This window comes from Hemicordylus capensis, chromosome 3 (genome assembly GCF_027244095.1).
Source record: "Hemicordylus capensis ecotype Gifberg chromosome 3, rHemCap1.1.pri, whole genome shotgun sequence".
In the NCBI taxonomy this organism is placed as follows: Eukaryota; Metazoa; Chordata; class Lepidosauria; order Squamata; family Cordylidae; genus Hemicordylus; species Hemicordylus capensis.
Genome location: NC_069659.1, coordinates 246627290 through 246640133, shown reverse-complemented (window position 1 = coordinate 246640133; position 12844 = coordinate 246627290). Strand labels below are relative to the sequence as shown.

The window sequence follows — 12844 nt, the reverse complement described above, 5'->3', positions numbered from 1 at the left end:
TGGGGGATCCCCAAAAGCAGATTCCCGGTGAGCGGTGGCAGGGTTTGGATAACCATTAATAGGTATACACTTTGTTTTTCTTTACTTGAATCATGATCACAAAGTACTAATGGAGAGTCTGAACTTCAAGGTTGGTATGCGAGAGCGAATATCATTCTCTTTTCAAATTTCTAAAGCTGGCATATGTAGTTGGGAATGCTTTTTCATATAATCCTCTGCCTCCATGCTTTATCCCAACAACGACCCTCCACCAACCACTGCGTAGTGTCAACAGTAGCAGAGTGCTGGCTTAAACACTGAATAAGTGGTATGTGAATATGAACCAGTGGAGACATAACAGTCCCAAGAGCTAGTTATGGTTTAGTAATCATGAGCAAGCTGCAGAATTTATTCTTCTATGCTCCTCTTTCATATCATCTCAAATTCCTCCCCACCACCACCACCACCACTACACACACCCTTCCCCTAACCATAGTTTAGCACCATTTCAGGGAAAGAAGTGCTCGCCAGCTGGGAGCGTGAGGCACACCCCTCTCCTCCCCAGCCACTGTTTCGTTTATCAGCTTCAGCTGATACGCCAGCTGCATCCATACCTGCTCCTCCTCCTCTAGCCCCCAGTTCCGTAACTGCGGGGCTCCCCCCCGCTATTATGGCATGCTGGCGGGGTATCTCACAGCTGCCCCTGCACAAAGTTGAGCACACACTGCGTTAAAGGGTCTCTGTAAGCCCTCAGTTTTAAAGGGATTGTGCTGTAATTCGGATGCTGAATCGTGTTTCGAGCACATCCCTATCTCACATATGATGTATTATAGTGCAGTACTGCTCAGTGGAGCACATGTTTTGCATGCACGGAGGCCATGTGCATATCAACGTCACACAGGGAAAGCTGGGGGATACCCTGCCAGCACGCAATCACAGCTGGGGGGAGCGCCGTGATTATGGAAGTGGCGGCGAGCAGAGAAGGAGCAGGTACGGACCTGCTCTCCTACGTGTTAAAGGGGCTGTGTAAGCCCTCACTGTTAAAGGGATTGTGCTGCGATTAGGATGCTGAATCACATTTCAGACACATCCCCAACGTAAGATTAAACATAAGAGTTATATTAAGTTTAATTATATTATAAGTATTATATAATAGCAACAGGTGCACCATGGAAATGAAGGGGGTATGGGTAAATAAAGGCTTCATGAATACATGGGTGTTTCCAAAGTGGGTTAAGCAATTCAACTGATAGTGGGAAGGGGTCACTGATTGAAATCCTCCCTTCTAGTTTCATGACAGAAGGACAGAGCCCCTACTTTTGGCTTACAAAATCAATTGTTTTATTAGCTACCAAGATTTATCAGTTTAATTGCTTGTTTTCTGTTTAGCCAAGGATGAGTGTTGGCACTAGAAAAAGTATTTAGTAAATTTTCCCTATCATGGCCTTGATGAACACGGAGGACTCTGAAGATGGCACTGAGTAGGCAAATGGCAGAAAAGAGTTTGATGGTATCCTGTCACAGTGCTTATTAGCAAAGCATTCTGTAACCAATATCACATATGTAGCAAAGTTTATCCAAATTGATTCGTGACTGCTGTTTGACTTTATACAGAGAAAATCCATTTCTCTGATATACAGTACCTACAATACCAGGTTCTCTTTAAACCTGATGTTTCATCATATGTGATGAAACAAGATGAAATCTCATCCTTTTAGAAGGAAATAACCTTCTAAAGACTGTATATACATTTCTCTTTCAGAAAGATTTTCCTCCCAAACAAATTTGTTTCAAATTTCAAAGAAACCAAAAGGCTGTGTGTTTTTAATCAATACAGTACATATTTAAAAGGATACAGCATCCATTGCTATGAAATGAAATCTTCTATTTCTTGCTTCTTCCCTAGAAAAACAAAATATTATTCCAGTTGTACAAGCCATGTCCTTAATTCTGTTTCCGAAGCATTCCATATAGGTGTTAAAGTACCTGTCCCATTCATCCGTCGCCACCTGTCTGTGGGCCACCTTGCTCTGCCTTTCTTTTTGAAAGGGCTTTTTGAGAATTGAATCTTCATTGCTTGCCATGAAGGATGGAGGATAAAAACACAAAATTAGTATATTTTTTTAAAAGTTATCATTAAAATATACACGCTTGACTATTCAAAAATTTACATAGGAAAATAGCAGTAACTTGGGTGTTAAATAAGGGAAAACAGCCATGATCAGAAACTAATTTTAGAAGAGAGCCAACTGAAAGAAACACAATTGCTACAGTGGACCACTGTGTGAAACAGGATGCTGGACTAGATAGGCCTTGGGCCTGATCCAGAAGGGCATTTCTTATGTTCTTATAACATGTGTGTAGATGCAGGCAGAGTTGGACTTCCTATTGGCCTTATACTGAACCATATCTGGAACTTCTCATTTATCCAGCTCATACAATCCAGTTCATTCTCTATCTCCATACAACTGGCATAAAACACAGAGAAAGTTACATTATGTTCCTTTCCCCACTAGTTTCATAGAGCATCGCTCCTCATGCTGTGCAATCATTCAACATCTAAATTTCTCTGTATTTGGGAATGGAGCTATTATTCCCATCATAAAATGAGGAAGCAATCAACGATGCTGTTCACACAAGCAGCCCTACCCGGGCTTGCACAGTCCCTGTCCCCGGCTGTGTATCTGCTTGGCTGCCTGAGCAGAGAAAGAGGCAGCTAGAGAGCCCAGCTGTGGGGAAATCCCCCAATTCACTACACTTCCTGTGCGGTGCATTGTGGGATTTCTAGAGGCCAGGCTGCATTCCCCCAGCCTCCAGAACGCCGCAGCAAGAGTGTGCGCGGCTGAGCGGCATGGCGAGAGAATCACTGCAGTTGCGTGAGGGATGAAAGGTAAAATCCTGCCTTCACCCCAGCCTCCCTAGCACCAGAGATTTTGTTTATGTGAATGACCTCATCATGTTTAGCATTGTGGAAATATTAAAGGAATTCAATATTGGGAGCAGGCAATCTACATCCTATACAAAGAGGTGGAGGTATATCATTGCATTATGTTGAGGCCACAGTGTGACTGCTGCAGTACACCTACTTGGGGTCTTTCCAACATGGATTTTTCCCTCCATGAAAGATCAATGAACACAAAGAGTATATCTAATAATTCTACAAATGGAACCGTACCACCTTTAATTTCCAATATAGTTTTTCACTTGAATTCAAGGCTTAATTTAAGGTTTAGTAATCAAACATTAGAAGTTTTGGGAGTGTGCAGAATTCCTTTCCTTCACCATCAAGCAATCATAAGTAGGATTTCGATATCAGCGATCAGAAGGAAAGGCTTTCAAGTAAGATCTGGCTTCCAGGCAGGCTTCAACTCTCTAGAAATTTAGCATGTGGGCATCTCTCAAAATGAATCACTCCAAAAGTGGTATCATATAGCCAGGGGTTGGCTCAAGGCTTTTTTGCTGCCTTAGGCAAACTAAATTTTACCCCTTCATGTCCTATCAAATGTCAAACAGCATAGCACGTTAAATGACCAGGAGCTGAACAGGATATTATTTTCTTATTTTCATTTTTAATGGCTGTCATAGCTTTACTTCCTAATTTTTACAACTCTCACTATGCTCCCAGCAGTTGACAGAAACAACTGGAGTCTTTATTGTGTCCCCTGGAATGCAGAAGATGGTACTCAGCCAGTGAACTGCAAAGCTGCCTCTCTGCATTTCTTCCGAAACTGCAGGTAGTGGTCCTCTTGACAGGCAGGTGTCCCTAAAGGTCTGGCATCCTATGTGGCTGCCATGTCTGCCTCATAACATCTACATGCAATGTTATGTCAGGACAGACCCTTCATCAACTGCAGTTGGGGAGGTAAGGTGAGACAAGCAGTCATGGTTGTCAACTGATATATATCCTAAGAACAATCTTTCCTGATGCTAGGTGGGCAACACAACCATATGAATGTTTAAGCGGAAATATACCCCACTGTGCCCAGTCGGGCTTCCTTCAAAGTCAAGGGAGGAGAAGTCATCTTGGACGGGGCCTGACTGTCTGTCCGCCTCTGCTCCACCCTTCCAGGTGATCCTTGTTGGCTATAAAAGACCAGGCTGCCCCAGGGGTGCAGAGCACAAGGTGAGAGCACAAGAGCACACCCCAGGCTATTGACATGGTTGCTCCTAAACGCTCTCCTCGGCTTGGTGGAGCACGTTCTGCGCCTTGGTTTTCCTCAGAGCTTAGGGCAATAAAACAACTCAGATGATGTCTAGAACGATGCTGGAGAAAGAGTCGTGACAAATCCAACTGAGCACGAACTAGAGCCCATTTTAGGGACGACTCTGTGGCGGTGGGGTCGGCAAAGGAATGTTTTTTCTCCGCCTCCATTGCATCTGCTCAGTGCAGACCAACGAAGCTGTTCTGTGGAGCAAAGGAATTGCTCCTCACATCCCCCCAGGTAATGAGGGAAGAACCATCTACAGCCCATTTTGATCCGTTATCACTTTTCAGATAAAGTCACTCGCACCCGTGCCAATCTGGACTCCAGGGTTTTGGCAGTTCCAGCAGATGTGCCTCAGGTACCATCTGGTCCTACTGTATTGGATTCTTTTTGGTTAATACAGCCTGAGGATGTAGACAAGACCCTGGGCTGCGTGTGGGCAACATTGTGTGCTCTTGACCCTTGTCCTTCATGGCTAATAAAAGCTGCCAGGGGGGTTACAGGCAGATGGAAGGGATTATCAATGGCTTCATTAAGGGAGGGCAGGATGCCATCATGCCTCAAGGAGGCAATGGTAAAACCATTATTTTAAAAAGTTCTCCCTTGAGCCTTCCAACCTGGATAACTATAGACCTGTCTCTAAACTTCCCTTTTTGGGCAGGGTGATAGAGCGTGTGGTGGCGTCCCAGGTGCAGAGGATTTTGGATGATATGGATTATCTAGATCCTTTTCAATCTGGCTTCCATCCTGGATATGGAACTGAAACTGCCTTGGTTACTTGACAGGAGGAGTGCATCCCTGATGGTTCTGCTGGACCTCTCAGCGGTATTCAATACCATCAACCATGGCTTCGGTCCTTTCTTGGGTTAGTCCTTTCTTTCTTGGTCCAGAAGGTGCTGCTGGGAGATTACTGCTCGGTTCCATGGCCATTGGCCTGTGGGGTCCTGAAGAGTTCGGTTTTGTCCCCCATGCTGTTTAACATCTACATGAAACTGCTGGGAGAGGTCATCTGGGGACTTGGACTGAATTGTCAGCAATATGCAGATGACACTCAGCAATATCTCTCCTTGTCACCTGATGCTAGGGAGGCAGTGGACATCCTGAATTGGTGGCTGGAGGCAGTGATAGGATGGATGTGGGCTAGCAAATTGAGATTGAATCCGGGCAATATGGAGGCACTGTTGGTCAGTAGGAGAGCCGATCGGGATGAGGAGATTCTACCGGTTCTGGATGGGGTTGCACTCCCCTTGAAAGAGCAAGTGCACAGCTTGGGAATACTGCTGGACCCAGCTCTGCTTTTGAAAACTCAAGAGGAGACAGTAGCCAGGGATGCCTTTGCACAGTTTCAGCTAGTGAGCCAGCTGTGTCCCTTTCTCAAAGGCAGATCTGGACACTGTTACCTACACCGTAGTCACGTCATGTCTAGATTACTATAACACACTCTACATAGGGCTGCTATTAAAGAATATTCGGAAACTGCAGCTAGTGCAAAATGCAGCAACTAGGATGTTATCCAGAGCTGCCCACTGGAACCATATTACCCCCATTTTGAAAGAGCTACATTGGCTGCCTATCTGTTTCCGGGTCCAATTCAAGATACTGGTTTTGATCTTTAAAGCCCTAAATGGTTTGGGCCCTGGATAACTGAGGGACCGCCAGCTCCCAAAGGTTTCTGTCCACTCAATGAGGTCATCAGAGGGGGCCCTGCTCCATGTGCTGACAATGAGGGAGGCTCGCCTGTCATGTACACATTACAGGGCCTTCTCAGTCATTGCCCCCAGACTTTGGAATGCTCTCCCGGTGGGCTTCCGCTCCCCAGCCTCCACCAGTTTTTAGAAAGCAAGTAAAATATTGGCTTTTTACCCAAGCTTTTAAATGAGTGTTTTGTTTGCTGCTACTTTGTATCTTATGGTTATATTGTACATGTTTTTTAAACTTAGATTTATAATTTTTATATTCCATTTTAATTCTTATTGTGTAATTTTTATGGTTTTATATTAAATGCTTTGTAAACCACCTTGAGATTATTTTAATGAAAGGCGATATAAAAAATTAACAAACCAATAAACAAAACAAACATGTATAGGATTGCATCTTTACTTGCCAGGAAGAAGCTATAGAAAATAAGCCAAAAGCAGCAGTCCTTAATTTCCTTCCAGCAGGTATCCAGTTCCTACACAGGTTGCTGCCACCTGGCCTTGACTACTTTGATCTCTTGTTCCATAACCTGATGAATCCTGCTGAAATGTGGCAGAATAAAAGCAAAAAAAAAAAAAAAAAAAAAGACCAGCCAACACTCAGTGCTGTTCTTGAAGCACAAAGTTGAAAGAAATTGATGGCATAAAGCCACTAGATGGACGTGGCAGCTTTCTCTCTCTGCACGCCCCCCCCCCCCCCCACACTGCTTCACTGCTCCTTGGAGACAGCATGCTTTGTCAAGCTTGAGAGGGAAAAGGCAAAGGAACCAAACCGTTCTGTTTGTTTTTCATGCACAATCTTCTATAGGTGGAACAATGACAGTTGAGTATGACTTAATGTCACTGACACAAAGCAAAGACTTTTTAATGTTACCAGTACAGTGTGTTACCTATTTTTCCGCTGGTCAGATTTCTCCCCAGTTTCATCATCACTAAAATCAGAATCATAATCCCCATGGCCAAGGATCTGGGGGGAAATTACAAAACAAAGCACTCAGTAAATTTAATAAGGACAATAGATCACAAGACACTGACTTAAAAGACAACAGTCACAGTTCCCCTACAAATTTTAAAAAACTAAAAACAGTTGCTGTTAACAAAGCTAAACTATGATAAGTCTGACATAAGAACAAGGTAAAGTGTGCCATCAAGTCTATTTTGACTCCTGGCACTCACAGAGCCCTGATGTTTTCTTTTGGTAGAATACAGGAAGGGTTTACCATTGCCTCCTCCAGCGCAGTATGAGATGATGCCTTTCAGCATCTTCCTATATCGCTGCTGCCTGATATAGGAGTTTCTGGGAAACGTAACAGCGGGGATTTGTACCGGCAACCTTCTGCTTGTTAGTCAAGCATTTCCCCGCTGAGCCACTTAAGATGACCTAAGTCTGACATACTGGGTTAATAAACCAAGAGGAAGTACAATAGGGTGGAAAGCTCAGGAGATTTCTCCATGCCTTTTCCCCAGGAGAGGAGCAAACCAAACTGGAGCATAGGAGGAGGAGACAAGGAAAGAAAAGGCAATAGATCCCTGCATATCCGTGCTCCCTTTCAGAATGATACACAGGCCTGATTCACTCAGTCATTCACAACTAGGTTTAATGTGGGTTACTGACATTAGCATGATTATGTGAACCCATGCCAAAGTGGTTTATGACCTGCAACAAATCTGCGAGCCCTTTCTCATGATCGGAGAAAGGACTCCAAAGGCGCAATGGGGGGAAGCCATGAAACGCTTACCTGCCCCACAGATGATCTGCTCTCCCTTGCAATCTCTGGGCAGGTCACTTGCCCAGATTATGGCTGGCTCCTGCTAGCAGCAGGAGGTTTCTGGGGCCAGGAGGCCCCCAGAACTTCCATAATGCACCATGAGACTGCATGGTGCACTCTGGGGAGCCTCCTGATGTAGGCCAGGAGGCTACTCATGTGTAAGTCCCGTGAGGAATTGTGTGGCACCAACACACGATCTGTTAGCCCAGGTTTTGGGTGCACGCACCCTAAGCCCTGGCTAATAGCAGGGACACCTAACAGGGTTTGCTGCTGTGCTGCCGCCGGGAGCCATGCGGTTCCCGGCAGTTCACATGCACTGGCAAAAACGGGCTGGGCTTTCGTAGCCCAGTTAGTCCTGAGGGGCAACTGATTTCATCTATTCAAGGAATAACCTTGATTCATCTTCCACACTTTCTCAGAATGTAATCCTTCGAATGGCTAAAGAAGAGTTGCATGATTTGAACAGAAGTGGGCTAAGAAATAATGTTCTATGTAGCTCTGAGGCTGCTCCTGATCACCCACACTCTCTTCCAATGTAGTTTCACAATGGCTGCCTTCAGACATAACAGAGGCAACCATGTCCTGCCTTTGGCCTCAGCCTTTCAGCCAAAGCCTCTAAATAAAGCAGAGTTGATGTCAGAAATTGGGGGAAGGGTCATCTTAAATTCAGAATTCTCCTTGTTTCAGATAAACAGATACAGAGGTCAACTCTGAATTTAAGACAACCCCTTAAAACAGACAGGTTAAATACAGATTATATCTTAAATTCAGAGTAGTCCTCTGTTTGGATACATATGGTAACACCGTTTGGATCCTTGTGGTTGTGCACATGTGACATCTGATTTGATGTTTGTGCAAGAGCACTAGAGCTGTCTTGTGCAATTGCCACTTTTAGCACAAGTAAGCTGTCCTCTTGTGCTAGTGCAATAGTGCTCACTCCCCATGCGGTTTCTTGCTCTGTCAGCCAATTTACTTCAAACGCAGTGAGCATTTTTCCCCCCTGGTCCTGTTATGTAAATTACACACACGGTTTTAAAAATACCATACAGTGGTTCTGCAGTTTTAACAGGATATATTTCTCCACAGATTGGTGGGGGAGAGAAGAATTCTACATTAGATTTGTGGTTGTCATTCCAAATGAAAAGGCATGGTGTACAAAGGTGTAGAATAACTAAGCAGTCAGATGCCTTTTAATTTGAAGAAGTCCCACGATAGTTTCTATCACCCATCACTATAGAAGAAGTTTGCAGCCTGAAGAAGGTGAAGGAACTTAACTCTTATCCCAGCCTCCAGAAATGAGAGCTCTACGGCCATTTCTTGGGCTGCTGACAGAACTGTATCTAGGTAATTTTGGAGCATGGACCTAAAGGCCTTTGGAATCCAACCCCCGCAATACAAGTTGAGCATCATCCCCCTGCACACCCATACGCACGTGCACACACACACACGCAGCCCGTGACACATGAAGTATTTTTAATATGTGGGTTCTTGAGGGCACAAACATCAACTGAAATAGAACAGGTATATTTGCACAAATATGCATTAGCAGAAACATTTCAATATGTGACTTAACATATTCCCATCCCACATATTTTTTCCCCACTCCCCCCCTCTCTCTAAAGAAGTCACGCTCGGCCACCCGACACAGGTCACAGTCACGCTTGACCGCCTGGTGCAGTGCAGGCCGGCAGAACAGAGTGGCAACCACAACACCAGGGACAGACTAAAGAGGTTTGGGGGGCCCCAGGGGGTGTGGAGGATTTGGGGGCCCCTAGGGGCTGACTTAGACCCGCAAGTCCAGGGGAAAGAGCATCCCTGGTTGCTAATAAGGAATGATTTGCTCTTGCAGTTTACTTTAGATTCTCAACTATGGCTGCAGTGATAATACAAAACTTAATGAGATTGGGGCAGTTCAGTGATAGGACACACAGATTAATCACCTCATAGCATTCTTCACTGAGTATATCATATATTGATATGCATGATATATTCTGATGCATATACTGATATGCATGATAAGAACAATCCCATGTACTTAACTTGGGAGCAAGGCCCACTGATTCTAGATGGGTTTTATTTTCATTATTCATTAGACCACAGCAAAGCCAAAACTGGTAAAAATACACAGCCATAAAAAGTCATACAATTCATCAAGTCATAGCAATAAAATAACCAGTTATATATGTTCTCTCTCTCTCTCTCTCTCTCTCTCTATATATATATATATTCACACACACACACACATATATACACACAAATATATAAAATAAATTAAACATAGCAGAAAGTCACCAATAAAAATACAACCCTAAATTAAATCAACTTAAATTTCAGAATCCCCCCAGCAAATCACAGCATTTTCTTTCAAAGAGTTTCTTCTAACATTAATTGCTACAGACAAAAAGCAAACTACCATTGTGGTTACATATTTCTCATGTCCACACAAGATAAACCATTTATCACTGCATCATTGGCTGAGAGTGGCCTGGTTCACACAATCATTCTAATCTAGGTTTAATGTGGCTTACCAACATTGACATGATTATGTGAACCCATGCCAAGGTGGTTTATAACTGGAGATTCCTGCCTTGGAATGGGTTAACACAATCACACAAATGTGTTAACCCACATTAAACCTAGATTCAAACTACTGTGTGGATGAGGCCATTGTCTCATAGTTCTGCAGGATATGCCCTAGATGCAATTCCCTTTCTCATACAGCAGATACTGGATAATAATGTGTGCTAGGTCTTCTATGGTCTTTAGACCACAAGGGCAGGTATGTTCTCAGGATATGGCCTGCTTATATCTTCCCTCTAGAATAGTTAAAGCTACAAGATTAAACACGCTTTAGTGAAGGCTATCTGTTCTCTAAAATTCTGAATCTCTGTAAAATAGTATAGTAGACCAAAAGGAGTATAAGAAAATGGTGACATCCTAGAGACCAAATGCAGCTGCCTGATGGCCCACTGAATTCTACCAGACTTGCTTCAGAGTAAACATGCATGATTTTGTGCTGTGGAAATGTTTTCCCACCCTTTTGATACATTATGAATAAAGTTAGAATTCTATAGTGCAGTAGTGACTGTGAATATGGAACCGGAGGGAAAATTACACGCTGCAGTGGGGTCACAGATCTCGTGTGCTTCCACACTTCCTGTGTTGTTACACGGCAGTCCCTACAATGACAGCAGGGTGCCGTTCACATTTCTGATGCCTTGTTTTGAATTTAATCACTGCGATATAGTGCTATGACGTTGTGTATCCAGTGTTAAAAGGTTGCTGTTTTTTCGGGTTGTTAGTTTCCCCGAGACTGCTCTCCCTGCTGTTTACGTTTCAAATGTGATTTGCCTGAACGGAAGCATTTTGCTGCTGTTGAGCAGCTAGACTGGAAAGTGCCCAGGAGCAAAGCAGAACACGTGAGATCTTATTTAGTCAGTAGACTCATATCATCAACTGAGGCTAATCAAACACTACACTAAAATTGCTTTTTAATGTACGTGAAGGTTGCCAATATAATTCAGAAAGAGAAACAGAGCCATTTTGAATCCAAATGTAACTCGTATATTGATACACTATGGTGCACAGATTCCCATGTTATCCTCACAACCCTGCGAGCGACCTCGATAAGAAAATCTACATGAGAAATAGTGACTGATCCAAAGCTACCCAGTGAGCTGTAAGTTAAGTCAGGATTTGAACGCTGGCCTCTCTCGTTTAAATCTAACACTATGTCCATCACACCACACATAAGCCATTGCAGCTTTTACCCAGAATGACTGACTCGGCTAAAGCAGAAACCGAGTGCGCCAAATTCTGAATTGGGACGAGGGAAATGGAAACGCGGATGTAGAAAACGTCCTTGACGTGGAGAACTGTCGCCTCCCCTTTCCACCTGCCCACAGGGGCACATCGTCACCAGCCAGTTTTAACAGGGCCAGCTAAGTCCGTCCGACCCCCAGCGACTTCCCCTTCTCCTTGCACGGCAGGAAGAGCGAAGCGCGCCACAGGCCACTCAGTGGGCGACAGGCTCGGGCTCCCTGCGCCTTCCCCGCCGCTCTCGCAGGGAAAGGCCGCTACTTACTGCCTTGGGCAGCTTCATTTCGGGCTTGTCCATACTCGGAGCCTGCCTACGGTGATACGGGCTTGCTTGCTCCGGAGGAAAAAGCAGAGGCGCGGCGCGCTTAGGCCTTTCCTCTCATCCGCGTCCTTCAGCAAAAAGGACCCTGTCGGAAACTGTGGCTGGCGCTTGAGAGGGCCGGCTAAGGAACGAGCCGCAAGCGCGCCTTCTCAGGGGCGACTCCATCCTCCCAATTATAGACTCTTGCCAGTTTTAAGATGGGCACGTCGCGCGCTGCTCTCATTCGAGGCCCCGTCGGCAGGCGCCTTTTTTTTCTTAAACCGAGGGATCATGGGGAAAGCCTTTTCTTTCCTGCAGAGAAAAGTCAGGTGCTCTCTCCTTGGACTGTGCAGTCAACAGTTTTCCTCTGGAGATCCTGCGTACATAAGGGGGATTTGTCGTCCCTTATTTTTTTTCTTCGCAATTAAGAATCGTCGTAACATCTGCCTGGGTCACGTGTCCCGTCAGTTTTTACAGTGTGTGGTGGGTGCGATATGCAAGATGGCTCTTCTCAGGTTCACTTTTAACTTCTTTGAGGCATTTGACAGCAAACAGCTACCCAATACACTTTTTAAAACCTGACGTGATACGTGACACCCATTTGGTCTGGTCTTTAGTACTCAGGCTTAAGAGACGAGAGCAATCAGTAAGTCAGTCACGTTTATTTACCGTCAAAGACCAGAATGCAAAACATATGTGCAAATAAGAATCAACAGTGCTTACAGTAGTTTGTTGGGTATAATATCCCAGCATAACAAATAAACCCCAAGTTACATGAGCTGGTCTACTATCTGATGCCTAACTTTCCTAGCCACCACACAGAACTTTGCGACATTAGTTGTTATATCTTCCTTCTGATCAGAAAGCAAGTAATTAACATAAAATATGTCTGTATGCCCTGGATAATCGACCAATATCAGAGCAGTAAAATGTTTACGAAAGTCCCTGCAAAGAGAACAGTAAAGTAAAATGTGGGAAATCTATTCCCAATCTCCAGAATCACACAGGCACAGTCTCTGTTCTGTTGGAATCTTTCTGAACCTACCCTCCAAATTAGCAGAAGGTAATACATTA

The 12844-nt window shown here is 44.4% G+C and overlaps 1 protein-coding gene across 1 annotated transcript in view; it reads right to left on the bottom strand.

Annotated features, from left to right (window-relative positions):
* The window catches only part of LOC128352088 (protein FRA10AC1), a 32955-nt gene extending 20785 nt beyond the window's left edge, over nt 1–12170 (bottom strand). The window contains exons 1-4 of the mRNA XM_053312301.1: nt 11735–12170; nt 6772–6848; nt 1966–2055; nt 1836–1881 (exon numbers count right to left, since the gene is read on the bottom strand). Coding sequence (XP_053168276.1) covers nt 1836–1881; nt 1966–2055; nt 6772–6848; nt 11735–11767 — 246 coding nt within the window. The 5' untranslated portion in view covers nt 11768–12170. The remainder of the gene's footprint in view (nt 1–1835; nt 1882–1965; nt 2056–6771; nt 6849–11734) is intronic.
* Between the last annotated feature and the right edge of the window lie 674 nt (nt 12171–12844).